The sequence below is a fragment of the Pongo pygmaeus genome, chromosome 6 (assembly GCF_028885625.2).
Source record: "Pongo pygmaeus isolate AG05252 chromosome 6, NHGRI_mPonPyg2-v2.0_pri, whole genome shotgun sequence".
Classification (NCBI taxonomy): Eukaryota; Metazoa; Chordata; class Mammalia; order Primates; family Hominidae; genus Pongo; species Pongo pygmaeus.
In genome coordinates this window covers 57295641-57322150 of record NC_072379.2, presented here as the reverse complement: position 1 = coordinate 57322150, position 26510 = coordinate 57295641, and the positions used below count along the sequence as shown (strand labels likewise).

Genomic DNA, 26510 nt, shown 5'->3' with positions numbered 1-26510 from the left:
ACCCGTCAGAGCCTCATCTTCATGATTAATGACCCTCTTAGTGGTCCCAGCCCAGTGCACCTTCCTAATTGCCACAGCTGCATTTCAGAACCTTCCTTGCAGTGCCCTGGGAATTTGACCAGCACCTCTTGGAATGCCTGCCTGGGGGCACTGGCCTCCGCTCCTCTCTACCCCATGTCCCTACTGTCTAATCTATGTTGTAGTATGGCTTTTTTTCCTCAGTATGCTTATTTGTTTTTTCTTGAAGATAGCACAATTAATATAAAAAACTAGAAGAAAATGAAAACCTACCATATACACTTTTGCATGTGAATTCTAAAAGGAGCTGTTTATTATGCATTTTCTTTTTGCAGAAGAGTTTTGTCGAATAACTTTTTAATTCTCGTCTTCTTACCCCCAATTCATGTAAAACATATGAGAGTCTTGAGACTAAGGAAATATTTTCTTAACTACCAAAAGGAACATCTTTTATTAGATGGTAATTAGCCTAAAACCTTCAGATTCTGTGTTTCCGTTTATTTTTTTAAAAAAATGAAGGGTGTTTTTTTTCTTCCACTTAAAAAGTAATGTTTTCATGCAACCGCAAAGCTCTCAGTAAGCTTTGTCAAAATTATCTCCTGGATTCTGTTTCAATATAACTTACTTCAGGTATTAGAGCCTAATGGTTACAAAAATGAGCTTTGGACTCAGGCAGAGGCGACATGAATCCCAGCTCTCTACCTTTCAGCTGTAAGAAACAGGGAAATCACGAAATCTCTCCAGACCTCAGTTTCATCAACCCATAAGATTAGAATAATCCTACTTTACACGGTTGTTGTAAGAATTAAGATAATTCATACAAAAATATCAAACACATCACCTATTAAGTAAAGTGTAAGTAATCCCTTAAGAAACTATTATTACATATAATTTTCACTATTCAATCCCAGATCCAAAATGATGTTCCTCTTTCTTCCAATTATTCTTTGGTACCAAAATCAAGGGTCAATTAAATGAGCACAACTATCTCAAGCTGCAACGTTCACAGAACTGGATTCCTATTCCTGTGGATCGCAAGAGAGTTGATATTTCACACTGAAACTGATCAGGTTCATGGAGCTCACAGGAGCTTTTCTTCATCTGAGGAGGGCAGTTTTAAAAGCCTGATCTCATATGAAACCCAACTCCACCAAAGACTCACTGACAATACTCTGTTATATCCAATGGTAATTTCAAGGCAATTCTTAATTCTTTAAGGATTTAGAAGACTAACAGAATTAAAGTCGATTCTAAGTAAGTTTTCCAGCTACTGACACATTATTTCTAATCCTTACAACAACTTTGCCAAATAAATATTTTACAGATGAAAAAAAAAAAAAAAAAAAAAGTAATACATGCTTCATTCAGGAAACGCACATACACATTTATTCCTAGAAGGAATCACAAGAAACTATTGACAATGGATACCTTTAGGGAGAGAGGACTTTTGCATTTTTAGTTCTTTTATACCTTCAACTTTCGAAATTGGAATTTTCTGCTGTGCACAGGTATTACTTTTGTTTTTAAAAATAAATTATGGCTGGGCACAGTGGCTCACGCCTGTAGTCCCAGCACTTTGGGAGGCCAGGGAAGGCAGATCACTTGTGCTCAGGAGATTAAGACCAGCCTGGGCAACATGGGAAGACCTCATCTCTACAAGAAATACAAATATTACCTAGGCATGGTGGCACATGCCTATGGTCCCAGCTACTCAGGACCACAGGTGGGAGGTGGAAGGATCACTTGAGCCCAGGAGGTCAATTGAACCATTGCACTCCAGCCTGGGCAACAGAGTGAGACCTTGTACAAAAAAAAAAAAATTAATAAATTAACACCAATTAACTTGGAAAAATTAGAAAATAAAGGAAAATAGAAGAGGGAAAATACCCATAGTTCCACCATGAAAGAGAGTCATTGCTAACCTTTTCCCTTCATCTCTTTCTGGTCTTTGTGCATGCTTGCTTTTTTCTTACCAAGTTGCAGTCATACTAATATATTAGATATTATAGGTTGGAGATATTTGGACTTTTAAAAACCATGCATAAAGGGGATGACAAGCCACAGACTGGGTCTTCAGGTGCACAAATTGTCATTTTCTTCTTTCGAATGATTGAATTTAATTTAGTTGTTGACACCATTTGACGCTGTCAGTCATTTAAACTTGCCAATTCAAGTGAATTAAAACTTAAGTTCTAGTGTTCAATAGCACAGTAAGGTGACTATAGTTACAACAATTTATTGTATATTCCAAAATAGCTGAGAGAGGCTTTCGAATGTTCCTAACATAAAGAAACAATAAATGCTTGAGGTGACAGGCATCCTGATTACCCTGATTTGATCATTATACATTGTACTTATGTATCAAAATATCACATGTTCCCCATAAATATGTACAATAATTATGTATCAATTAAAAATAAAAATAGAAAAAGTATGCATACTCAAAATCAAGAATTAAAAAAGAAACATAAGACTTAGCTGCTTTTGGCTGGGCACAGTGGCTCACACCTGTAATCCCAGCACTTTGGGAGACCGAAGCAGGTTGATCGCCTGAGTTCAGGAGTTCGAGACCACCCCGGGCAAAATGGTGAGACCGCCCCCCCCCCCCCCCCCCATCTCTACTGAAATACAAAAAATTTGCCGGACATGGTGGCGTGTGCCTGTAGTCCCAGCTACTCGAGAGGCTGAGGCAGGAGCATTACTTGAGCCTGGGAGGCGGAGGTTGCAGTGAGCGAGCTGAGATCACCCCACTGCACTCCAGCATAGGCTACAGAGTGAGACTCTGTCTCCAAAAAAAAAAAAAAAAAAAAAAAAAAATCTAGCTGCTTTTGGGTTAACTGCCTTGTTTAGAGACTACCCCTTTTCCTGTCCCTTCTCCTGGAGTGACCTGGGGCAGGTCCCTCTGCGTGCCCTATCCTGCTATTGTTACTCTGGCCCATGGGTTGTGTCTTCGACATCCCAGCTTTTGTCTTTTCTACTTATGTGTGGGAATATTGGCAATGCTATCTGCCCCTCCCACTCTCCTGCTGCATGTCCCTCCCCCCACACCCACCCCCACACTTACTGCCAATCCACCCGCCAACCCATCCGCAAGGCTGGCTCCCAGGTCTCTTCGCCCAGGCCATCTGTCCCATCCTCTCCAACCTGGCTCAGGCCGCACAGGAGGCTCCTCCGCAAAGTTCCCACGTCCAGTGGCCTCACTATCAAAGTCCCAACACCCTCTGCTCCAGGCCCCAATAAACTGGCCTCCCGGTTCCAATCCATACCTGCTATGCAGGGCCAGTTAGATCCCCTGAGACTGGGCTCTGCCTCAGTCCCTCCCACCAGAACCGGGGATTCACAGAACGTTCATCCTTACTCAGAAGAGCATTGCTCCAAGACCTCCAGGCATCAGCTCTTGAGATTTAAAATCAAAATTTGGGAAGCCAGAAAGACTTTTTCTTCCAGGTCATCACTGCCATACACCTTTAAGAAGCGATTTTGAAACACAAAGCCACAGACTGCTTCTGACCTCACTTTCCTTGGGCAGAAGCTTCAGCTTGGAAGGTCTACTTTTTAAGGATAGAAGGAATTAGGAAATAAATATTGTGATAGGCACTTTTAAAAATGTTATCCTTTTGCATTTGTACTCTAACTTAATCTTTGCATTCCTGAGGAAAATACAAAACTTGTCTAGCTGACTTCCCTTTCCTCCTCTTCCTTTCAAGAAAGTAAAGGAGTTTTTCTCTGTCCAGAAAATTTATTCTCTGATTTATTATCCAAAGTTCTCCAAGGTTGGGTAATCCTAGAGAGAGGTGTTACTCCTCTCCCAGAAGCTTGGAGTCCCTTGGGACTGCCTCACTCCCCAACCCAGCTTGCCCCACTTTCCATGAAATACTGGTTGATCAAATCTCCAGTCTTGTGGGAGGAGCAGCTGTGTTTACTTAAAGGTAACAGGGAACGTGAGCTGGTTCCTGACCCAACTCCTACCTCTCCCTCTTCCTCTGTGGAGTCACTGTCCACTCTCTGGGCCTCAGACAACTGCCTCCACATCAGAGTGATCATGGGCCAGCACACAACCCTCCCGGATATGCCACATTTTCCACATGCATGTGTATGGGTTTTAAAATGGTAGAGAAGATAAATTTATCTTTAAAAAAGACAAATAGGTACATTTTCTAAAATATCCATAAGCTATTGCTCTCCAAATGTAAAGAACTGGAAGAATGTTGATGATAGCTACCTCCTTCCAGAAAATGAGCCTCTAAAATTAACACCACCCTGCACCTGAAGCAAGTAGGTTGCTAATCAATAAATGTCCACTTGCAATTAGGATAACACATAGTTCTCTGAGCTGAGAGCTAAATTGGTAATTGCTCTTCTGTTATTTCCCATGGTTAAAAAAAAAAGGGGGGGGGGGGGTGGTTGAGTAACCTGGCTTTTTGTTTCAACTTTCATTTTCAACTTGAGAGCAAAGACAATAGCAGAAAGCCAGGTGGACTGGGCATCCTTCCTTTTGTCTGTCTGCTTGAATACTTGTGTTTGGAGCATGTGAGGGGTGGTTCCAAGTCACTTAAGATGTGCAGCAGTCACCCCCCTCTTCACTCAGTTGGGGGGCTGTTGATTCTGGGTGCCCCCACCATCCTTTTAAGGCTAGTTCTTTGTGGTCCTTATTCTGTATGTGGTCTCTTCAGAGCATTGATGGTCTTGCACCTTCAGGTTTCACGGGATCATCTCCCGGGAGCAGGCGGATGAGCTTCTTGGAGGCGTGGAGGGTGCCTACATCCTTAGAGAAAGCCAGCGGCAACCAGGATGCTACACGCTGGCTCTCAGGTGAGGCACATTTCATTCCTTGTTTTCATTGCTGTACAAGTGGCTTCGCTGATGTTTGCCCATTTTTAAGAATTGTAGTAGAGTATACATAACACAAAATTCATCATTTTTCCCATGTTTATGTTGTGAGGGGGGGGGTCCCACTCTCTCACCCAGGCTGGAGTGCAGTGGCACAATCATGGCTCACTGCAGCCTCTGCCTCCTAGGCTCAAGTGCCTCCCACCTTAGCCTCCTGAGTAGCTGGGACCACAGGCACACACCACCATGACTGGCTAATTTTTTTTTTTTTTTTTTTTTTTTTTTTTTGTAGAGAATGGGGTCTCACCATGTTGCCCAGGCTGGTCTTGAACTCCTGGGCTCAAGCCATCTGCCTGTCTCAGCCTCCCAAAGTTCTGGGATTACAGTTATGAGCCACTGCACCTGGCCTCCTTTTACCATTTTTAAGTAAAATTCAGTGGCATTAAGTACATTCTTAATGTTGTACAAACATCTCCATATTCATTTCCAGAACTTTCTCATCATCCCACACAGAAACCCACTACCATAAACAATTACCCCTCCCTACTCCTTACTTGGTATCTTCACTTATTTCCGGAGCACCAGCAGTATATCAGAGTTTGTTTACATTTCCTCAGCCACAGATGCTATCAGTAGGTGTGGACACTGGGACTCTGATTATGGACACACAGTAAACTGGAGAACCATCTGGAAAGTTAGTGTTTCTACAGCCACCTCTGCCTGCACCATCTAGCTGGCCGAGGCCGCAGCATCTCTGCCTCAGCTCCCAGCAGCCCATGTTGAAGGAAGGGCTCCTTCACCTGGCCTTGCACGTGCAGACCTCACAAGACCTGCATTTGCTCATGGGGTTCTCTCAGGGTTCACCTTGTTGACCCCAGGAACCTGTCATGAGGGCAGTCATGACCCTTCAGGCCAATGAGCCAGTAGAACAGGCTCTACTGAGCCTTTACCACAAAATCACAAGTATTTAAACATCACAACATAAGAAAGACAGCACATTTATGGCACTTTTCAAACCTTGATCAAATATTTTCTGTCATTTGATCCTTGCCGCAGCCCTATACATTTTGGGGAAGGGATCCAATTTCAGAACTGAACTGTCTTCCAACAGTTCGTTTGTGAACTTTTCAGAATTGGAAAGCCCTCTCTCCATAGAGGGAATGTCCATGGAAGCCCTTCCCAGGCCCACAATGGTGTGTTCCATGCACCATCTCCCTATTATGGCTGTGCAATGACACTTTCCAAGTTGCAACATGTCTACAGCATATCTTAAATAATGTAATTATGAGGACGAACTTAAAAAGCTATTATATCACGTGCTCTAGGTGTGCAAAATACTTTCCTATCTTCCCAGCACTTCAGTAGCAGAAGCTGGCAGTTCTAGTGGGGAGTCAAGCAGGGGCTGTAGATGGAAGGCCAGGGCCCAGAGAGGAGGGAACCTCTAGATTAGATTGTGGGGACGCTGGCAATGGCTCCAGCAGGGAGTTTAGCACACCTTATTGCTTCCCTTCTGCTGCACCAACTAGGGCGGAAGGCATGGGGTGCTCTGCTGGAGGTGGTAAAGATGCGATAACAAGGGGGCGTCAGGACCGGGGGCAGGGCATCCGTTGCAGAGGTAATTGCCAGGTATAGAGGAGAGCTGGTTCCCGTTAAGTAAGTTATAAGTAACATAGTTGTAAATCAGGCATTACCCTCTGACTTTTACAAATGAGAAGGATACTGACAATGACCTTAGTGATTTCTAGGATCAAACGACTCCATGTGATGGCCTGGGGTTAAGCCCCACCTCTGCCTCGTTCCAGTCATGTAAACTCAAGCAGGAACTGCCATCTCTTCAAGCATCAGTTGCCTTTGCACTAAAACAGGCATAACCGTTATACCGTCTCAAAGGGTCTCTATGATCATTAGGGGAAAAAAAATCACATCAAGTGCTTAGCCCTGTGCCTGGGATACACTAAGTATTCAAAAAACGTTAGCTGCTATTGTTATCATTCCACACTGTGCTTATTTCTAACGTGGTTGTAATCCCTCATTCTCTCATGGGCAGGTTTGGAAACCAGACCTTAAACTACAGGCTCTTCCATGACGGGAAACACTTTGTGGGTGAGAAGAGGTTTGAGTCGATTCACGATCTGGTGACAGATGGCTTGATAACACTGTACATAGAAACAAAAGCTGCCGAGTACATTTCAAAAATGACAACTAACCCCATCTATGAACACATTGGATATGCCACCCTACTCAGAGAAAAAGTATCCAGAAGGCTGAGCAGGTCTAAAAATGAACCAAGAAAAACAAACGTCACACATGAAGAACACACAGCGGTGGAAAAGGTGAGCTGTGTGTGATGGAAACAGCCTCTCTCGTTTTAATCCATGCCGCATCAACAGGCGGGTTAACTATAGGTGCGATTTGCTGAAATGTTGGAGGAGACCCACCCCCACCCAAAGAACTCTAGAATGTTAGTGCTAAAGGGACCTTAGAAATCTTCTAGCTCTGGCCGGGCACGGTGGCTCACGCCTGTAATCCCAGCACTTTGGGAGGCCGAGGCGGGTGGATCACGGGGTCAGGAGATCGAGACCATCCTGGTTAACACGGTGAAACCCCGTCTCTACAAAAAATACAAAAAATTAGCCGGGCGTGGTGGCGGGCACCTGTAGTCCCAGCTATTTGGGAGGCTGAGGCAGGAGAATGGCGTGAACCCGGGACGGGGAGCTTGTAGTGAGCCAAGATTGTGCCACTGCACTCCAACCTGGGCAACAGAGCGAGACTCCGTCTCAAAAAAAAAAAAAAAAACCTTCTAGCTCAGCCCCCTCATTTTACAGATGAAGCCCAGAAATGTTTGATGATTTGTTCAAATTCATACAGTCAGACCCAGGACTTCTACCAAGTCATTTGTGGGTTTATTTGGAGTTTGAAAGAAAAAAAAAACAAACTTCCATTAATGTGTTATGATGAAACATGTTTTCAGTCGCCATTTGAGGTGTCACTGGCTCCATCTTTAGTTCCACCCAGCCGGCCAAATACGTGGTATTTGTATTTGCTTCTCTTAGGACTGGGTGACTGCCCATGATCCACAGGTCGGGTCTCTTGAAGGTGGTCTTACTTAGATAACAGGTTTCACTGACAGATTTGGGAGCATTTCACTGACAGATATGGGAACGTGGCTATCTCTGGGAAGTAGAAAGACAAGCTGTCTTTTGCCCCAAAGTTATTATGCCTCACCAAGGATTAAAAAACTCCTAAGTGGGCAAGTATGCAGACGGGGGGTAGATTGTGGCAGGAGGCAGCCAGGGAGATCTGATTTTCCTCTCCAGTAAGTTGCTGTTTGTTTGAAAGGCACCACCAGAGTTTGCTAGCAGATTTTTGGGATGTGCCCCTTGAGGGACCATCTGCTTTGCCTGGTCCTATCTGTTTCCCACTGAAAGAAAGTGACAGCCAGCCACGCCAGTCAGCCCCTGCAGAGTCTGTGCTGAGCCCGGCTTGTCAGGCACACTAGGGCTGGGACAGATAGAAATAAGCGGATAGGAGCTACAGTCCCGCCACACTGCTCCTTCCAGTGGTCACTAATCCTAGTTAAACCGGAATGGGCCTCCCATCGTCCAGTGTCAATGGGAAGCAAAGGAGCTTCGGGCTGATGGATTCGGGACTGGCATTGGCAGAGGGGCTTCATCAGAAAGCCCTGAGAGGGAGGAGGGCGGGGTGGCACCATGGTCCCGTTGGCGGAGACAGGGATGATGTCACCTGATTTGCTGATTGAGCTTCAGATCCTAGGAGAACCTTCCACAGAATCACATCAATGCAGCAGCTGGGCCCATGAAAATATAATTTGCCATTTTCTTTTTATAACTCCAGTGTCTCCAAAGCACCTGTTTATTCTCTTCCAAATAATTGCTTTGGGAAATTGTGGGGTTTCTGATTGTTTACATTTTAACAAAAGAGAGAGAGGACTTGAGTCCCAACTTTCAGAGTTTGTTCCGGTCCAGACAAAAGCCATTCCTTAGTCTGTTTGCAAAATCTGTTCCAAAGTAATTTAGAATAGAAAATATGAAAGCCGACCTTCCCAGCCATGACAAATCAGAAGATGAATTGTAAAATAAATCTCTGAAGCAGTGTTTATATTTCTGAATCAGAGAGCAAAGCCACCCAAAAGGCAATCTGTTACAAACTGCAGGATGCACACTAGAACAGCTCAAGGAAAAGAGGAGAGCAGGAGGAGTGTCTCTTCTGTGTTAGGGCTGACTTGAGATCCTGGGTATTGAAAGTGATATTTCTAGATTCTTGTCCTTCCCTGAGAGGGAAGTTTGGTCAACAGAAACTGGTATTTCTGGACAATATTCCTATCAGGAAACTTGTACCTCAAAATATGCCCTCTTGTGCAGATATTTTTGTATTTATTTGTCAAAAATAAATTGTGGAGGAAATTAATAATCCAATTAATAATCACTTTGAATGAGCCACCGAATATACATTTACCTTTTTGGGAAACAGTAAATCAAGAAAATATTGCAGGAAGACACCCCAACTCTCTGAGCAGTTTGATGGACGGGTGTCGGTGGTGTGGATTTTCTTGGACACTAATGATGTGATGTTTGGTTGTCCCAAGGGACACTGGGGACATTGGGCCTGGTCACTTGCTGGGGCTACTCATTTTGTTAGTAGGTTTGTTAAGTTACTTGGTACGAATCCATCCGTTTCTCTCTGACCTATATTGACAAGTGGAATTATTAAAAGTCTCAGCCTTGCCAGAGATTCTGTTTCCCTTAAGGGCAGGTCAGTGGCCCGTTGCCATGGAGTCAGTGACTAGAAAAGAGGGACTGGAAACTTGAATGGCTTCACTGAGAAGAGTGGGTGGGGGGAGGGTACCTGTTTACTTTGGTAAGGGCGTGTCTTGAAGGTTTTAATGAGTGAAATGAGCAGGTTTCCTAATATTTCTCAATTCCAGACACACCAGCATTTCGGTTTCCAGGTACTTAAATTTCGTTTTCTCATTTGTTTTATTGATCATTTCCAAATCAATCCAGAGAGACGATGTTACCTGTGTATCCAAGAATACTAACGCAGTAATAATTGGCAAAAAGAGATTACCTACTCCGTCAGATTTGAGTGGCTTCCAGATTTCTCTCCAGTCACGATTGTTAGCAGTAAACTTGATTTTAATAACCGTAGATGAGATGGAGAGGCAGGGAGGAAGCCAGAAAAAAAAAAGTTGTGATGGTTAGCCAATAGTGATCTGTCTCCCCACTGATTCTTTATTTAGTTGGATTTAAAAACATTATGATGTATGTGGGCCACCATTCGGTGCATTTAATTAAAATGGTCACATCCAGTGTCATTTCTTCTATGAAACGCATTTCAGAACTTATTCCATAAATGGATTATCTACTGACCTTCACATCACTGTAAGCAACAAAGGAATAACAGGAGATTTAACATGAGCTCAGACGTTTAGTGTTAAACACATTTCACATATGTGAACTAATTTCCCATTTTATCCTCAGAACCACTTTGCCAGGTCCGTAGGGCAGGAATCACCATCCCATTTTATTGAAAGGCTCACAGTGGCAGGGTGAGGAATCAGACTCAGGCTTCCTGATTTCACGCTCAAAGCTTCTTAAATCAACTGAGCAGTTGTGCCTCGTTCTGTGCTCACTGCCCTTAGTGCTTTGAGTGAACATCCTTGGTTTTGGCCATCCTGAGGCAAGTGATGCTGAAAGTACTCAGTATTTACATGATCTGTTTCTGAAAACAGATCATGTAAGCAGAAAACTGCTATTACGAGCTATAATAACTAGTATTTTCTTAAAAAGTATACCCTACGAATCCAATGCATATGACAACAGTGTTTTTGACAGCACATTTTTATTCAATAAATATGGTTTGTCATATTAAATTGCATCTATGTTTTAGTGGGGAAAAAATCACCCATGCCCTCAATATAATAAAAGCACGTTTAAGAATATATTATACCAGTTTATTTGTTTCACTATTCATTATAGCAGCAAAAATCAGAAAATGACCTTAATGTCCGTCAATTTGAGACTGCTTAAATGAATTATGGTACATCCATGTTAAGGAATATCACACAACCCCAGGAAAAGAATGAATGAGAACCCTCATATGGGCTGATATGGAATGGGCACCTGGAATCGTTATATGGAAAAGTACCTGGCAGTGTGGTGTGTGGAGTATGGTGTTATTTGAGTAAACTAGTAGAAAAAAATCTTTTTATTGATTTTTATTTTAAAATTGTATGTATTTATTATTTTTTAAAGACAAGATCTCACTTTATTGCCCAGGCTGGTCTCAAACTCGTGGGCTCAAGCGATCCTCCCATCTCAGCCTCCCAAGTAGCTGGGATTACAGGTACGAGCCACCACATCCAGCCAAAAAAAGCTTTGGCATATATTTTTTTCATGCAAAGTCATAAATATCCCTTGAAGGATGCAAGAGCCAGTATCACTGATTGCCTTTGAAGAAGGGAAGTGGGTATCTGAGGGGTACAGTGTGGAAGGAGATTTTTCCCTGCTACTCTTTCATACTCTTGGAATTTTAAACCGTGATCGATGCAGTGCCCTATTTAAAAATTTAAATAAGAGAAAATAATGTGCTGTGTCTTAAATTCACATACATTAAAGCATACCCTGAATAAAGAAACATTCTCTGTATGGAGCGCTTATCTCACACACACACACACACACACACGGAACACTCTGCACCCAGGCTGTTTCTTCCCAGCTCAACCCTATGCTGATAGGACACTTTCATTTCTCCATGGGGTCTTTAACAAAGAGTCTGTGTTTAGCAGAGTTTTACTAAAGGTTGGAGCTGCGAGAGCGTAATGATAGCACAGGGCGCACATCATTAACTACAGTGCAACGTGTCTGCCCCTGGCAATGGATTGGCTGCTGCTTCCTTCCTTCCTGGCATTGCCTCCCCCGACACACAGACCCCTCAACTGTGCCCTCTGAGACCGTCCCCAGCTCTCCTCCCATTAACCACCCCACCATCACCACGCTTTTCTCAAACTGCTGCCAAACCAACTCCCAGAGTCCTCTTGCTTTCTTAGGGCAGGCACCGAAGCCCTCTTTGGTTTCTACTTGCTTCCTGCAAAACCAAAGACAGTTACCTTTTCTGGACTGAAGGCCTTCCAACCTTACTGGGCTGTCCTTCTTTACAGATGAACTGTTTCATCAGAGAACAACCTCTCCCCTCTCGTCTCTCACTCACGTTTTTTTGTTTGTTTGTTTTTTCTTTCTTTCTAAATTATTTTCTTCCTCTCCAGCTGCCCACCTTTATATCCAAGGTGGTCCTTTCATTGGTTATTTCACTGTTTCCATCATGTGATCTGCTGGCCTGTCCCGGTATCTTTGCCTAGGAATGATTCCCTACAACGTGCTTGAACAGAGACCATGGCCAGGCCAAGGAGTGAATGTCCAGCCCTCACTTACTGGCAGAAGTCTTCATACAAGGTTGAGCCTGTCCCGAGTGGTTCTCCCCAGTGCCATGCTTGCATCTCATGGCTGGTGTCCCCGTGGTGACTCTGTGCTCATCAGAGTGTTATTGTTGTTGCTGTAATTCTGCAACAGCTCTTATTTGCTTTTTCTACAGGACAGAGTTCAAATTCCTCACAGGAAATTTGCAGCCTGTTTAAGCCTGGGCCTCTTGGAGAAGCAGAGCCCGAGACTGGGGTTTGGTACAGATGGGGAATTTGGAAAGGCATCCCAGGGAGAGGAGGAGAAGCTGGGCGGGTAAATAGAGGAGGAGAGAGGCTGGTATATACACGTTGTGGAGCTGGTCACCTTCTCAGGAGCCGGGTAGAACTGCTCCTAAGAGGAATTGAAGTGGGAGTGTTTAATGCATCACCTCCTGTCCCCTCTTGGTTGAGGGGTACCTGTGAGGTGTTACATTCTCCCCAGTTCCAGGCCAGGCATGCTGGAGAGCTAGGTGGGTGCCATGGGCACTATTCTATTGAATAGAACCTGCCACACTCAGCCTTCCCTCTCCTCCCTGCCCTGGCATGCTGCACACCACCTTTATGAGAGTTCATCACCTGTGTCCAGCGTCATTGTTTTGATGAGTGGTTCTCAAAGCATGGCCCTTGGGAACCAGCAGCATCAGCTGGGAGGCTGGTTAGAAATGCATGTTCCCAGGAGCCACTGTGTGGGGGACTCTGGGGTGGCCTCCGCCGATGTGTGTTTTAAGCTTCAGGCAGTTCTGATTCCCACCTGCATTTAAAAATCTGTGGTTTCTATGTCTCTCTCTTTCCCTGGAGGTGGATCAGTGGGAGGCAGAGGCTACTCCTCAGCCTGCTTCCTAATTCTAACGCCCCGCACCTCACTCGGTGAAGCAAGCACTGATTGAATGAAAAATGGATGGGTGACTTTTAAAATGTAACACATTGCCCCAAATTCACCCTAAGGAACAGTGTATCTCAAATTCACCAAGAGGGTGCCTCAGCATCTCCCGCACCTTCTCTCAGCATGTGCTCTTTCCTTCACTGGGCTAAGATCTGGCCACCACCTCCTTGTAGCATCAGGAGCAGCGGGAGTCTGGAGGAGCAGGGGAATCGTGGAGACCATCTCATGCAACCCTTCTGTTTCGCAGGACAGGAAACTGAGGCACCCGGCTCAATAGCATAGAAAGTATTTCAGTGACACCAAGGAGGCTTGGATAGAAAAGGATGCTTTTTAGCAGCTATCTTAGAGTTAAGATTGTTGAGGCCTTTTTTTTGGATGGGATCCACAACTGTGCCACTGTGGAGGGGGTCTTGGTCCTAGGGGGTAGAGAGGCTTGGTGACTTCATTCAGGACAGTAGATTCAAACATAGTGTTACCCATTGTCCTTCACCAAGCAGAGGCGTGCATTCATTTGCCAAAGAAAGAACCTGAATTGTTAATGCAGAAAGCATTATGGAGCTGGAAAAGATCGCTTGCATTACAGGGTCTGAAGAACCTATAGATTTTCTCTGCAGGAGGTTCTTTGGAAATAACATGTAACTGACATACCCAGTCTTTTCTCAGGATTCAAGGGTAAATGAAGATGAGCATAACTTAGCTATTATAGTAGGTGACAGGTGCCCTGATGATGCTGACCAGCCGACTTCCTTCCCTTGCATGCACAGTCATAAAATGGGGTGGGATGGGATGCAGTGAGAATGGATTTAACTTAGATTACATCCGCTCATGAGACTGGGTTTTGCCAAGCATTGTTTTAAACCAGAATTCCCTAATGATTTGGGATTTATCACTCAGTCTGAGCAATTGCTGATTTGGTTGGCTTGGTGGTTCTCAAACTGGCTGAAGGTTGGACTCACTCTGGGAACTTTTAAAAAAATGCCCATGGCCGAGCTTAGTGGCTCATGCCTGTAATCCCAGCACTTTGGGTGGCCGAGGCTGGCGGATCACTTGAGGTCAGGAGTTCAAGACCAGCCTGGCCAACATGGTGAAACCCCATCTCTACCAAAAATACAAAAAAATTAGCCAGGCACTGTGGCACATGCCTGTAATCCCAGCTACTCTGGAGGCTGAGACAGGAGAATCACCCGAACTCAGATGGTGGAGGTTGTAGTGAGCCCGGATCGCACCACTGCACTCCAGCCTGGACGACGGAGTGAGACTCTGTTTCAAAAGAAATAAATAAAATTAAAAATATATATATATAAAATGCCCATGTTTGGCCCCACCTGGCTATGGAATCAAAGTCTTCACTGGTGAAAGGCACCTGTTGGTCTTTTTTGGCTCCTCAGGTGATTGTCAAGTGCAGGGCTTGAGAACCTGGGTTAGATGGAAGGGGAGGCAAGAGAGTAATGGTGATCAGACATTTTGGAGCATTTTCTTTCAAGGACACCTGTCTCACTTCTTCCCATGCCTCTTATATTCCTGAGGCTCTTTTATGTTGTAAATTAGACCCTAGCCTTCTTTCTCTACCTTTACACAACACGTGAAAAGTCCTCTGGGAAAACATTCTTCACACAGTTAACTCTGGTGGCTACAGTTACCTGTGCTGGTTCAGGGTTTGGCTTTGCTCCCTTTTCATGACTACTTTCCCGAGATTATTGCCTGAAATATAAATGATGGGAAACAATTAACTGAAGTGGGATTAAAGAATTTAATGAAGGGGCAAGGAAAAGTTAGTCCCTCTCTTAGGGGTCAGCTAGTGGTTTCTTTGGATGGATATTAGAAAGAATCTCTTTTTACCAGTTCCTCAATATCGGTGCTTTCAAAGAGGAACAGAAGAGGAAAGTCATCCTAATACATTCAGCGTATGGAGGGATATGATGGGCCAAACGCCAAACCCTCCTTGTCCCCATCCAAAATCTCTCTAGGAAACAGCTAATTTAGAGACGCGGCTCCTGAGAAAGTATTTTCTATGCAAATAGTGCCATCTTGTGGCTGAAAGCAGAGTTACATGCTGATGTCACAAAGGACCAAACCTAACGGATGTGAAAATGTGCAAGAACAAATTTTTCAGCAATGAACCCATTGAGTCATCCCACTTTCCTCAAGTTTTATAGCACAGATCAGGCTGCACAATGGCTTGGGGGTGTCTTTTCTGTAGCCTATGCTCCTTCTCTGCATAAGCACGTGGGCAGCTCTGCAGGCCTAGGACTTGTAAAAATCATCCCAGGAATCTAATTCTAGTCCAGAAGTGCTCAAACTTCTTGGCCTCAGGACCCCTCTATACTGTTTAAAGTTACTGAGGACCCCAAAGGGCTTCTGTTTATGTGGGTTAAATCTTGATATTTGCTGTATTAGAAAGTAAAATAGAAAAATCTAAAATACTAATTCTTTCAACATAATAGTAATAAACCTATTATGTGTTAGTATGAATAACATATTTCCATGAAAAATAACACTGTTTTCCAAATAAAAAAGTGATGAGAATATTGGCATTGTTTTTATATTTTTGTAAATCTCTTTAATGTCTGGCTTAAAAGAAGACAGCTGGCTTCTCACATCTGCTCCTGTATTCAACCTGGGATATATTGTTTTATTTGAAGTATAGGAAGAAGCTCTGGCCTCACACAGATGTGTAGTTGGAAAAAAGAGGAATGTTCTTATAGCCTTTTCAGGTAAATGTGGGCTTTAAAATGTATACTAGACCACAATTCAACAAGTGGTAGTTTCTTAAAGGTTAGTTGCAATGTCAGTCACAGAAGGCAATTACTGTAATAAAATCAGTTTTGACATCTTGGACTCTCTAAAGGGATCTTGGGGATCCCCAAACATTGGTGGGCCACAGTTTGATGAAGAGCCCAGCTTTTCAATATGTTTATATTTTTACATCTCCAGAGTAGTGTTTGAGAGGAATTATCCCACCACTTTTATCACCTTTGACTGCAGGAGGTAAATGACGCTGTCACCTGGGACTGCTGTCCACCTGTGGGGACTGTGCAGGCTATGATGAGAAGGCGTTCTTCTGGACCTGACCCACCAAGCGCCTGCCCTGAGCACGACCTCAGAGCTCTTCCCAGTGGCTCTCACTAGGCGGTGGGGGGACAACAGGCTGAGTCTATATGAGTTTTCATTTTAGGGATCCCTCTGGGGTTGTTGAATGTTTTGAATTTTATCGAGGCTTTTTAATCATGGGACTTTTAAATAATTTATTCTGGAAGATGATTTTTATAATGCTTAAGTCAGGGTAGTCTCTTGTTTATATTTTAGTTTGGCTTAATTGTAGGAATAGTGTTGGTAGATTTAGGGTGATTACTTTTATTTTTAAGGTGAAATTGATGGACTGCTTTTGTCTTTTTAGTAATTATATGGTGGTTTTTGGCTGTGAGTAGAATATTAATGTTTGTTTATTAGTCTAGGTGGGATGATATGTTAAAAAGATAAAAGACAATAACTTGGATATGTATTTAGGGTTCTCTTGATTAAAGGTTTTTTTTTAATTAAATAGGTTTGAGGTGAGAAATGGAGACTATATTTGCATTATGTCTGTGGGTCATCTATTGGCACTTAGTTTTTTAATTGGTAAGTGTTGAAGTAGAGACACTTGTTTGAGGAGTCTTAGCCCCTCGCCTAAATTGGGTATTTTGTTGAGTATGGGATGGTGAGATTATACTTGACTTTTTTGATTTGTTTTTCTAATTAGGGGAGTTTGTCTTTTTTGTATTTTTGTTTTTGAAGAAACTGGAGGGAAAAAGTTACAGGAGTTGATGAAAAAGTTGAAGGAGAGAGTTATTATTTTAGACCTTTGTAAGGCGAGAAAAAGTTGAAAGTAGTGAGACATAGTAAAAGTTGAACTTTTGATTTATAAATTTGAGAAGTTTTTAAAGAATGACTGCCACATATAATGCTCTCTAGTTATTTAAAATATTATCTAAAACTTTAAAAACACAGACTTTCCTCCTCAAATCCCTAAACTCTCCCTCCCTTACTCCCTAGGCACATTAAAAACTCCCCATTTCTACTTTTTATTAAAACAAATTTTTAAAATCTTGCCTTCCCACCTTCTCACTTTAATCAAATCAAATAAACCTTTCTCTATCTCCAAATACCTACATATCACTATTTAACATCAACTACACACCAAGTACACACACCTAAATTTAGACTTCAACACAAGCCTAGGGCCTGTGTCATCGGGAAACAGTTTTGCAGGTGCAATTCTGATATATACGGCCAATGAGGAGCCACCGACTGGGTCTCATTCTCTTCCTCGTACAAAGGAAATACCAAGACTCAAAGCTCAAAGCGACATTGAACAAGGAGGGTTGGAAGGAGGAAACACAATTTTAGCAGAGCCCATTATTTTCCTTCTTTGTCCTCATACTGGGTATCACCCTCTTTGTTACCTCTCCTGGGCTTCTCCAGCTACCATCTTTGTGTCTATTTCAACAGGATGTGGCAGTCTCCTCACTCCACCCCCAGAGTGAGTAGCTGTCATTTTTGCCACCCAGAGCCACCTCAGTGTAGGAACTTCTGGTGGAGTCACATCTGCCTACTAATCCCGGAGGTGGATTTGTGATTCAAGGCCAAGCTGAAGGACCCCGTGTCCCTGGCTAGGGTGGTTGGTTCAAGGGTGGCCATGTGGTCAAGTCAGACCCAGGGGAAGACAACAGACTTTTACTGTGAGTTCCAGGAGCCAGGCCTTTCACCCTCTTTCTGCTTGGGTCAATTAGACAGGAAGTAGAGCCTGGGCTGCTGAAGCCTTCCTGCCACCCCATAAAGCCTGAGAATGGAGCCTGGAGAAAGTAGAGCCTGGAGATGGGGAGAGAGAAGCTGAGTCCTGAGGCCTGATCTGAGCCTCTCGCGGAGCTGCCCTTCAGCCCACCCCCATCTCTGGATGTTCCAGTTCTGCTGGCAGTTCATTCCTGCCTTGCCTTTGAGCTGGGTAAGCAGATGTTGGTGCTGCATTTAAGTCGGCAGCTGCCATCATCCCCAGAAGAACTAGAACCCACCTGTCAGCTCCCTGCCACCTCTGCTGTCCTTCATTCCCATTCACCTTACTTGTCACCATTATTGAGGAAGCTTAGCTATTCAAGTTCAGGTTCATTTTAATTTTAATCCAATAATCCACACTACCCTTCTTTAAAATGGTGGTGTTAAATCAGAAAAAGGGGACCTCTAGTGTTTACTGAAATGGGTAGGAATGTAGCATCTTGGTTACCAGGCAGACATGGGAAATAACCCAGAAGCCACTGCTGGAATGCAGCCGTCATCCTTTACCTCCTGACTCCAAAACATATATATATGTAGACCTCTTATAGTTAAATGCATTTCAGTAAGATTAAGGTGCTCTGCTAAAGAGTCTTTTTTTTGAGACGGAGTCTCCCTGTGTCGCCAGGCTGGAGTGCAGTGGCGTGATCTTGGCTCACTGCAACCTTCATCTCCCGGGTTCAAGTGATTCTCCTGCCTCAGCTTCCCAAGTAGGTGAGACTACGGGCTCACACCACCACGCTAATTTTTGTATTTTTAGTAGAGACGGGGTTTCACCATGTTGGCCAGAATGGTCTCAATCTCTTGACCTTGTGATCCGCCCGCCTCGGCTTCCCAAAGTGCTGGGATTACAGGCGTGAGCCACTGCGCCAGGCCACTAAAGAGTCTTAATGAACTCTGGTAAACCAGATTCTTAGCAACTTGTGATATTTCCAGTAAACTTTTTTAACAGAGTGGGATGAAACATGGCTCCTTTTGCAGCATTGGATGTGGCCACCAGAGCCCTCTGTTGGAAGGGGGATCTCTCAGATTATTGGTACAACAGATGAGCAGTTGGGAACCTGCAGACTGAAGAAGGAAAGGTCAAAGTTCCATCTGTGGTCTCTCAGAATTAAAGGCTTGGCCTATAAGAATTTGTAGGGGTCGGTGGGTGGGGTCCTGGATCAACTGTGGGAAGAAGGATTTTGTTCCCTGAATAATTCCCATTGCCGTTAATGGAAATGAAACTGTCAGGGCTACACTGGTTTGTTTTCATGGCTCTGGACCAGGTTGCAGAACTGGCATTACTCATTTTGCAATAAAAAAATGTCTGGCCGGGTCTTATGATGATAGTTTATAAATGTCCCTGGTGGTTTTCTCTCTCCTTATACACAATCGCTTTGAAGTTTCCGCAAAGTTAATATTTCACTTTGTTCCTAAGTCCCCATTTATGAACTTAATGAAGTCCAAGTATCAGAAGAGAAAGTTAAAGTTTACACATGCAACTTTGATTGTTCTCAAGTGACTCAGTGGTTTAAAAAATTATTTAAAAAGTCAAATCACTGTCATTTGCAAGAGACACTTTAATACCCAAGTTGAGGATTAGAAGTAAGACACAGAACTGTGGGCTATGCATGTCCCAACACACCTTTAACAGAGTAAAAGCAGTTATATTTTACCACAGTACATATAAATTCCATGTAAAACAATTCATGATATAAGGGACTTTTATTATGTTTAATCCCAAATGATTTTAGGAAAGTTACAATTACTCCCCCCAGAAAGAACATTACATTTATTAAGCATATTATTGTTTTTAATCTATCATAAACTACATTATTTCATTCTGCTTCATGACAACCCTTAACTTTATTGTTCCTCCTCTTCCAATAAAGAAACAAGAAACCCGGGGCTTAGGAAACCCAGGTGATTTGCCCAGGGTCGTAGAACTTGTGACTTGCAGGTCATTTCACGAACAGCCAGTTGCTAGGTGGCTCATCTGACTTTGAACAGGCGGTACTTTCCACTGGACCACATTGACAAAGTGAGCAGATTTGCCATGTGTCTCATTTTAAAGCTTCTAAACAAAGCATTATATTAGGAATTATTTTCCTCTTCCCAGTATCGGTACTCAGTGTCCTTGTGGCTTGATTCTAATCATCTTCTGCTCTGGACTGATTTGTTCTTATGAAGAAATAGGTGTGGCTGAGGGAATTCCTCAAGAAGAGATGTGTTCATTACACACATGCCTGCCTCTGTGATTTCTAAGAGAACAATCTCTGTGTGCATTTTTAGCCTTGAGCTATAGGAATTTGAAAAGGATTGGACAATACTGTAAAGCTCTGTATACCTTTACTATATCGCAAGGTGATGAGTCTGAAATGCGTCTTCAGACACAAGCATGCGTCTCACTTCTTCCAATCATGATGGAGTCAGTTCAGATGAGAGGAAACTGAAACTGATGTTACCCTCCTGAAGGTTAGGAAGTGATGCCCGACCCAGCTCTCTCTCAGCGTAGCTTTGAAACACCACCGAACTCTGGGATTGTAAAATGATATACATGGAGATTTTAATGCGTTGGATTCTTTTTCCCCTCCAGTAAGTTCAGTGTAAAAATCAACCTACTCACAAGGAAAGGAAGAAGTGCTAGCATGCACGGGGTGTTGACCACATACCAAGTGCTATAGGGGTGGCTTTCAGTTTGTCACCTCCTTCCGTCCTCACAACGGCTCTGATAGTTGGGAATTAGAGCGGTGGAAGTAACTTCTTCATGACTACCCAGTGGGCAGGGGAGCTGAAACCCTGCTGCCAGCTGTCCTGGCTTGAAGGAAAGCCTCTTCAAGAGCTCCTGGTCACCTGAGATTGACCACCCCCCAACCCCAGTGTGGCATGCAAGGCCTTTTCTAACCCTTTTCTTGTCACCCTGTCACCCAACACATGCATGCACACATCACTTCACCTCAGCTGCTCCCTCTCCCTAGCTGTGTCCAAGAGGCCGGCAAAACAGAGCAATTCAAGTTTTCTGAGCCCAACAGCCAGTGTAATGCCTCTCAGCCTTTACACAGCATCTTCCAGTTCTTTGCAATGTCTCTCCCCGTCGTCTTCCCCAGGCTCCTGTCCTGACTTGGGGAACTCCTACAACGCTTTGCGGACCAATCCTGGGCATATCCTTCCCTGCAGTCTTCCCTGACCTACACAAGCCTGCCTTGGTTATACCTTCAGTTGGCTGCCTCTCTGTAGCTTAGATACAGTTCTCATTGCACTGAGCACACCCCACCGGCAGGTTCTTTCATTAATTCATTCATGCTTAACTATTAATAATAATAATTAATTATTCGTTGAGCCCCTAATCTGTGCCAAACACAATGCTGCCAATTGCACTTACAACGGCTGGCTCAGGATGGGCCAGTGACACAGGTTCAGTAAGGCAGCTCCAGGGTCTTTGCTGGAAGAATTAAGAAAGAAGTGGACTCTTTCCGCCTGGGCTCGCTAAGGCACAGAACATAAACATGGAGTGAGAGGGGCCACCGGGCTGGCACTTGGGGAGTCAGACATCAAAGAATGAAGCCATGGAAGAAAGCCGATGCTAGAGAAGGAGAATGTGTTAAACCGACAGCTTCATTCTGGAGAGGCTCGTGTGGGGAGTTCCCACCTTGGTTTTCTGTGCTGGTACATTTTTCTTTCTTTTTGTTCTATGCTATTTTGGGTGGAGTTTCTGTTTCCTGTAGCCAGAAGAGCCCTAATGGAGTCCTAAATAAAACAAAAACAAAACAGGCCATGCCTGGCAGAGAAGGCCCTTCTAAGGAAGGGAGCATTTGGGCCAGCCTCGGGGCACGGTTGGTGGAGGGGAAGGCTCCGAGGAGGGAGATGGCCAGGTTGGAGAGGGGAGGCTGGAGATGGGCAGGCTTGGGAAGGGCCACATAAAGTAGTCTCCAAAGTGTGGACCTTATGCCCAAATGGCTTAAGGAGCTGCCTGCAGTGTGATTTTTAGAAGGATACATTGGTGGCAGGGTAGAGGATGAGCTGGAGACAGAGACTGGGGCTCTGGGACATCAATGCAGTAACATTGAGGCATCTGCATTTTTGCTTTCAAAACCCAGTTGCTGTAGGCAAAATTTTAAAAGCCTGCCTTTTCCATTTTTAAATGATGACACTATTACCAAAGCTAATTGTCATCTTAGACTTGTAAATTTTGAAGGCCTAAGTTGGTTAAATTGTTTTTTGTAAGTTTTACTGGGTTTGGGGAGAAGAGTGGGAGGAAGCAGGAAACCCATTATTCCACGGGGTTGGATAAATGGGGCCCCACAGAGCTGTGTTAACCTACAGGGCTTCTGTGTTCAAGACATAACCTTCTATTCTGCAAAGCCCTCTGCCGTTTTCCTTAAACATACACTTGGAATAAGTGTTTGATGAATAAATTAATGTGTTTGCATTCTTTCTTCATTCTGCCTCCTACCTGCAAAGACAGAACTGTAGTATATGCCTTTCTTAGAAAAGCTGTTGGACTTTAAATATTATCTCTGTTGAATTTTATCATAAAATAAAAAATAGTAACCTGAACTTCACAATCTTAACCTTTAGAACCTATGAAAAAGTTATCTACTAATTAAATAGTTTAAAGGGTATTGAAATGGAAATGTTATTACTTAAGAGAGCAAAGGTTTTCTTCCAACTCAGAATATACACTTTAAAATGGGGTGAAAAAGGGCAGCAGTGTTGAGGCTGCTAATCATGTTGGCTCAAGTCCAGTAGTTCTCAGATTTTAGCGTACATGAGAATCCTGCAGAAGGTTTGTTAGTACACAGAGTTCCTGGCCCTCTCCCATCATTTCTAGTGCAGTAGGTGTGACCAGTGGCCCAGCTTCCCGGGAGATAGCTGATGTTGCTGGTCCAGGAACCACAGTTTGAAACCACTGGTCCGGGCAGTAGAGTAGCACAGTTAAGTATATAAGGCAACTGGAGAACTAAGGCTAAATGACAGTGATTAATTAGATGTAATCTGTAATCATATACATGTGTATGTATGCATGTATATGTATATGTGTATTTCCAGCATTTTTATACTGACTCTCATATAATATAAGCAAACTGCACCTTGCGTGTTCTCTAAATAGTGATTGCTTCGATGCGACATTTCCTCCCATTGTGGAGCTCCTCACTGGCCCCTGCAGGCATCTCCCCTGCAGAGGAGGTGCTGCACAGTGGTTAGAGTGTGGGCTTCAGGGCTAGTGGCTGTGTGGCTGAGCCCTCCTAAGCCTCCTTTCCTTCCTTTGCATGCCACCGGGTAGCATCTCACCTGAACCTTCTTTGAAACACCAGCTACCTCTGCAGTGCATCCTCTCCTGCTGGCTCCCCTGCCAGGGCCCCAGCTTCTCGTGGTCCTGAGCTGCGCCTCACTCAGTTCTGTGACCCCTCAGGACTTGCTGCAGCAAATGGGCTTTTGTATCTCCAAGGCACTTCATCAACATTTATTGAGAAAAGGAAGGAAGAAAAAAGGAAAAGGAAGAGAGAGGGAGGAAGGAAGGAATTTTCCCAGGTTGCTCATTGTCTTGTGACATTTTTTACTGTAACCCTGTTTTTTTTTTTTTTTTTTGAGACAGAGTCTCGCTCTGTCCCCCAGGCTGGAGTACAGTGGCGCGATCTCGGCTCACTGCAAGCTCCGCCTCCTGGGTTCACGCCATTCTCCTGCCTCAGCCTCCCAAGTAGCTGGGACTACAGGCGCCCGCCACCACGCCCGGCTAATTTTTTGTATTTTTAGTAGAGATGGGGTTTCACTATGTTAGCCAAAAGTAGAGAAAGATCCATTAGGTAGAAAACCTAGAAGTTATTTAGGTTGAACCGTAATGTAACTGTTGATACCTGATAGTTTTTGATTTGCAAAAATAAGGCAATTTCATGTGGTTCAAACTAATATCTATTTAATACAGAGGTATATGAACAGTTTGCAAGTTTTAGAATACAGTCCACCAGGAGTGGATACTCAGCTTGCAGTTTATGTGCTCTGGAAGGCCCTCTTTTTAAAAAATAAGGCAAAAATACTAGTAAGGTATTCTAGATGGGGCCACGGAGAGGCCCGTGCCTGGGAGAACCTTGGAACTTGTGCATGTGCTTCAGAGCTTCATAGTGAAGACAGGTGCCAGGGGCCTGGCTTGAAGATGGCAACTCCTAGGTCAAGCACATATGAGGCTGGAGAGTCGCTTCTGAAGAATCTGTAGAATAGCACACCCACTTGGCAGATAACTCAGGTGCCAGAAATCCATACAGTCCGCTGAGCCAAGTGAAGAGATGAAGGATTGCTGGAGCGCCTCATTGGTTTTGAACGGTGCTATTTCTAAGACAAAATGAGCCTCCACGTCGGACAGACTTCAGAGGCAGACAGTTTGTCCTTTCGTGGAAGTTCTCACGTTCGTATGTTTCATGCGTTTTCCCTCAGATGGGATGTTTTGGAGTGGAAGTGGAGCTAACTAAGTAAATGTAAGCCATGCCAGGCAAACACCCAAGGAGGGAGCAGGAACAGAAGCTGCGGAAACCTCTCGAGGAAGCACAGGGAGGGGGCGGGATGCCAAACATGGAGTCCTTGGCATTTTCAGAAAAGTTGCTGAGGGGCTTGCAGGAGAGTTGTGAGATCCAGAAATAAATTACTATTTGACTGGGGAGTGGTAGGTGCCTTTATTGGGATGCTTTAAAGAAATCCTAATTCCGTAGTTAGATGAGCCCAGCAAACACAAGCTCATATGTTAGGAGTGGATGTCCAGAAAATGATTTTTTTTTTTTTTTTTAAGTCTGGAAGCATGGCTTATCTGATTGCCATCTGGGCTTAGTGACAGCATACACCCATTTGAGTATTGTGTCCTGGGCCACAGCCTAGCTGCTACTTCCCTCAGTTTCCCTCTGTCCAGGGGCTAAGCTCACTAAGGTTCATTGGTGGGAGGTGGAAAGACCAGGACTCGTGGTCTCCTCCCTCGATTTTGGAACACGGAACTACCAAACCTGCCAGGATGGTGCTTTTTTCCTTGGCGTGCCTAATTTAAGCGTTTAAAATGCAAGTATTTTTAAACAAATTTGACAACCATAGGATGTGCAGATTAGCACTCTATGTATCTGGTAGCTCTGCCAGTCTAGCCTGGTGCTTGGCAAAACTCAGCAACATGAATATTCATTAATAAGCCCATGAGAGGGACTCCGATGAACTGAAATTCTGGATTTTGAAGGGCCAGTCAGGATGGCTTCTCAGCATACCAGTATGCAATGGGCACAAGGTGGCAGTTCCTTTTTTAAATTTTCCGAGAACTGACAACTGTTAGGCCAGTCTTAGGTGTGCCTGTGTATAAAGTTTCTAGCAAACTTAGAGTCAACTTTCTGAGGTAAACACCTCAAGGCTTTGTTTAATTGTTAATTAGAAAGTTAGAAATAATCACCACCAATTTATACCTAGCACAGTGTTCTGAATCTACTACCAGAATAAAACTCAGTCTAGAGGTTTTGGGAATACTGGATATTCACATGCAAAAGAATGAATTTGGACTCTTACTTTACACCAAATACACTAACATTAAATTTATTAACTACCTACACATAAGACCTAAAATTATAAAACTCCTAGAAGAAACTATAGAGGAAAGCTTCATGACATTGGGGCTGGCAGTGATTTCTTGGATGTGACACCAGGAGCACAGGCAACAAAAGCACATACAGACAAAAAGGATAATATCAAACAAAATTTTCTATGTGTCAAAGGATGCAATCAACAAAGTGAAAAGGCAACCTATTGAATGGGACAAAATATTGCAAATCATATATCTAATCAGGGTTTAATATCCATAATGTATTTTTAAAAACTCCTACAACTCAACAACAACAACAACAAAAGTAAATAACCCAATTTAAAAATGGGCAAAGGACTTGACATTTGTCCAAAGATGATACCCAAATGGCCAACAAGCATATGAAAAGATGCTCTACATCATTAATCATTAAGGAAATGCAAATGAAAACCACAAGGAAATATTATCTCACACTGGTCAGGTGTGGTGGCTCATGCCTGTAATTCCAGCCCTTTGGGAGGCCAGGAGTTCCAGACTAGCCTGGCCAACATGGTGAAACCCTGCCTCTACTAAAAATACAAAAATTAGCCAGGCATGGTGGTGCGCACCTGTAATCCCAGCTACTCATGAGGCTGAGACAGAAGAATCGCTTGAACCCAGGAGGCAGAGGTTGCAGTGAGCCGAGATCATCCCACTGCACTCCAGCCCGGGTGACAGAGTGAGACTCCATCTCAAAAAAAAAAAAAAAAAAAAAAATTATCTCACACCTATTAGGATAGCTACAATTAAAAAAAAAAGAAAGTAACAAGTGTTGGTGTGGATGTGGAGAAATTGGAAGCCTTGTGCACTGCTGCTGAGAATGTAAAATGGTGCAGCTGCTGTGGAAAACAATATGGCAGTTCTTCAAAGAAACAAAAATAGAATCACCATGTAATCTAACAATTCCATTTCTGGGTATGTAGCCAAAAAAAATT

At 43.7% G+C, this 26510-nt stretch overlaps 1 protein-coding gene across 4 annotated transcripts in view; it reads left to right on the top strand.

Moving 5' to 3' along the window:
* Positions 1–26510, top strand: part of CHN2 (chimerin 2) — a 317173-nt gene that overhangs the window by 197886 nt on the left and 92777 nt on the right. For all 4 annotated transcript variants that reach the window (XM_054494681.2, XM_054494680.2, XM_054494682.2 and 1 more), the window contains 2 exons: positions 4717–4830; positions 6896–7181. In XM_054494681.2, coding sequence (XP_054350656.1) covers positions 4717–4830; positions 6896–7181 — 400 coding nt within the window. The remainder of the gene's footprint in view (positions 1–4716; positions 4831–6895; positions 7182–26510) is intronic.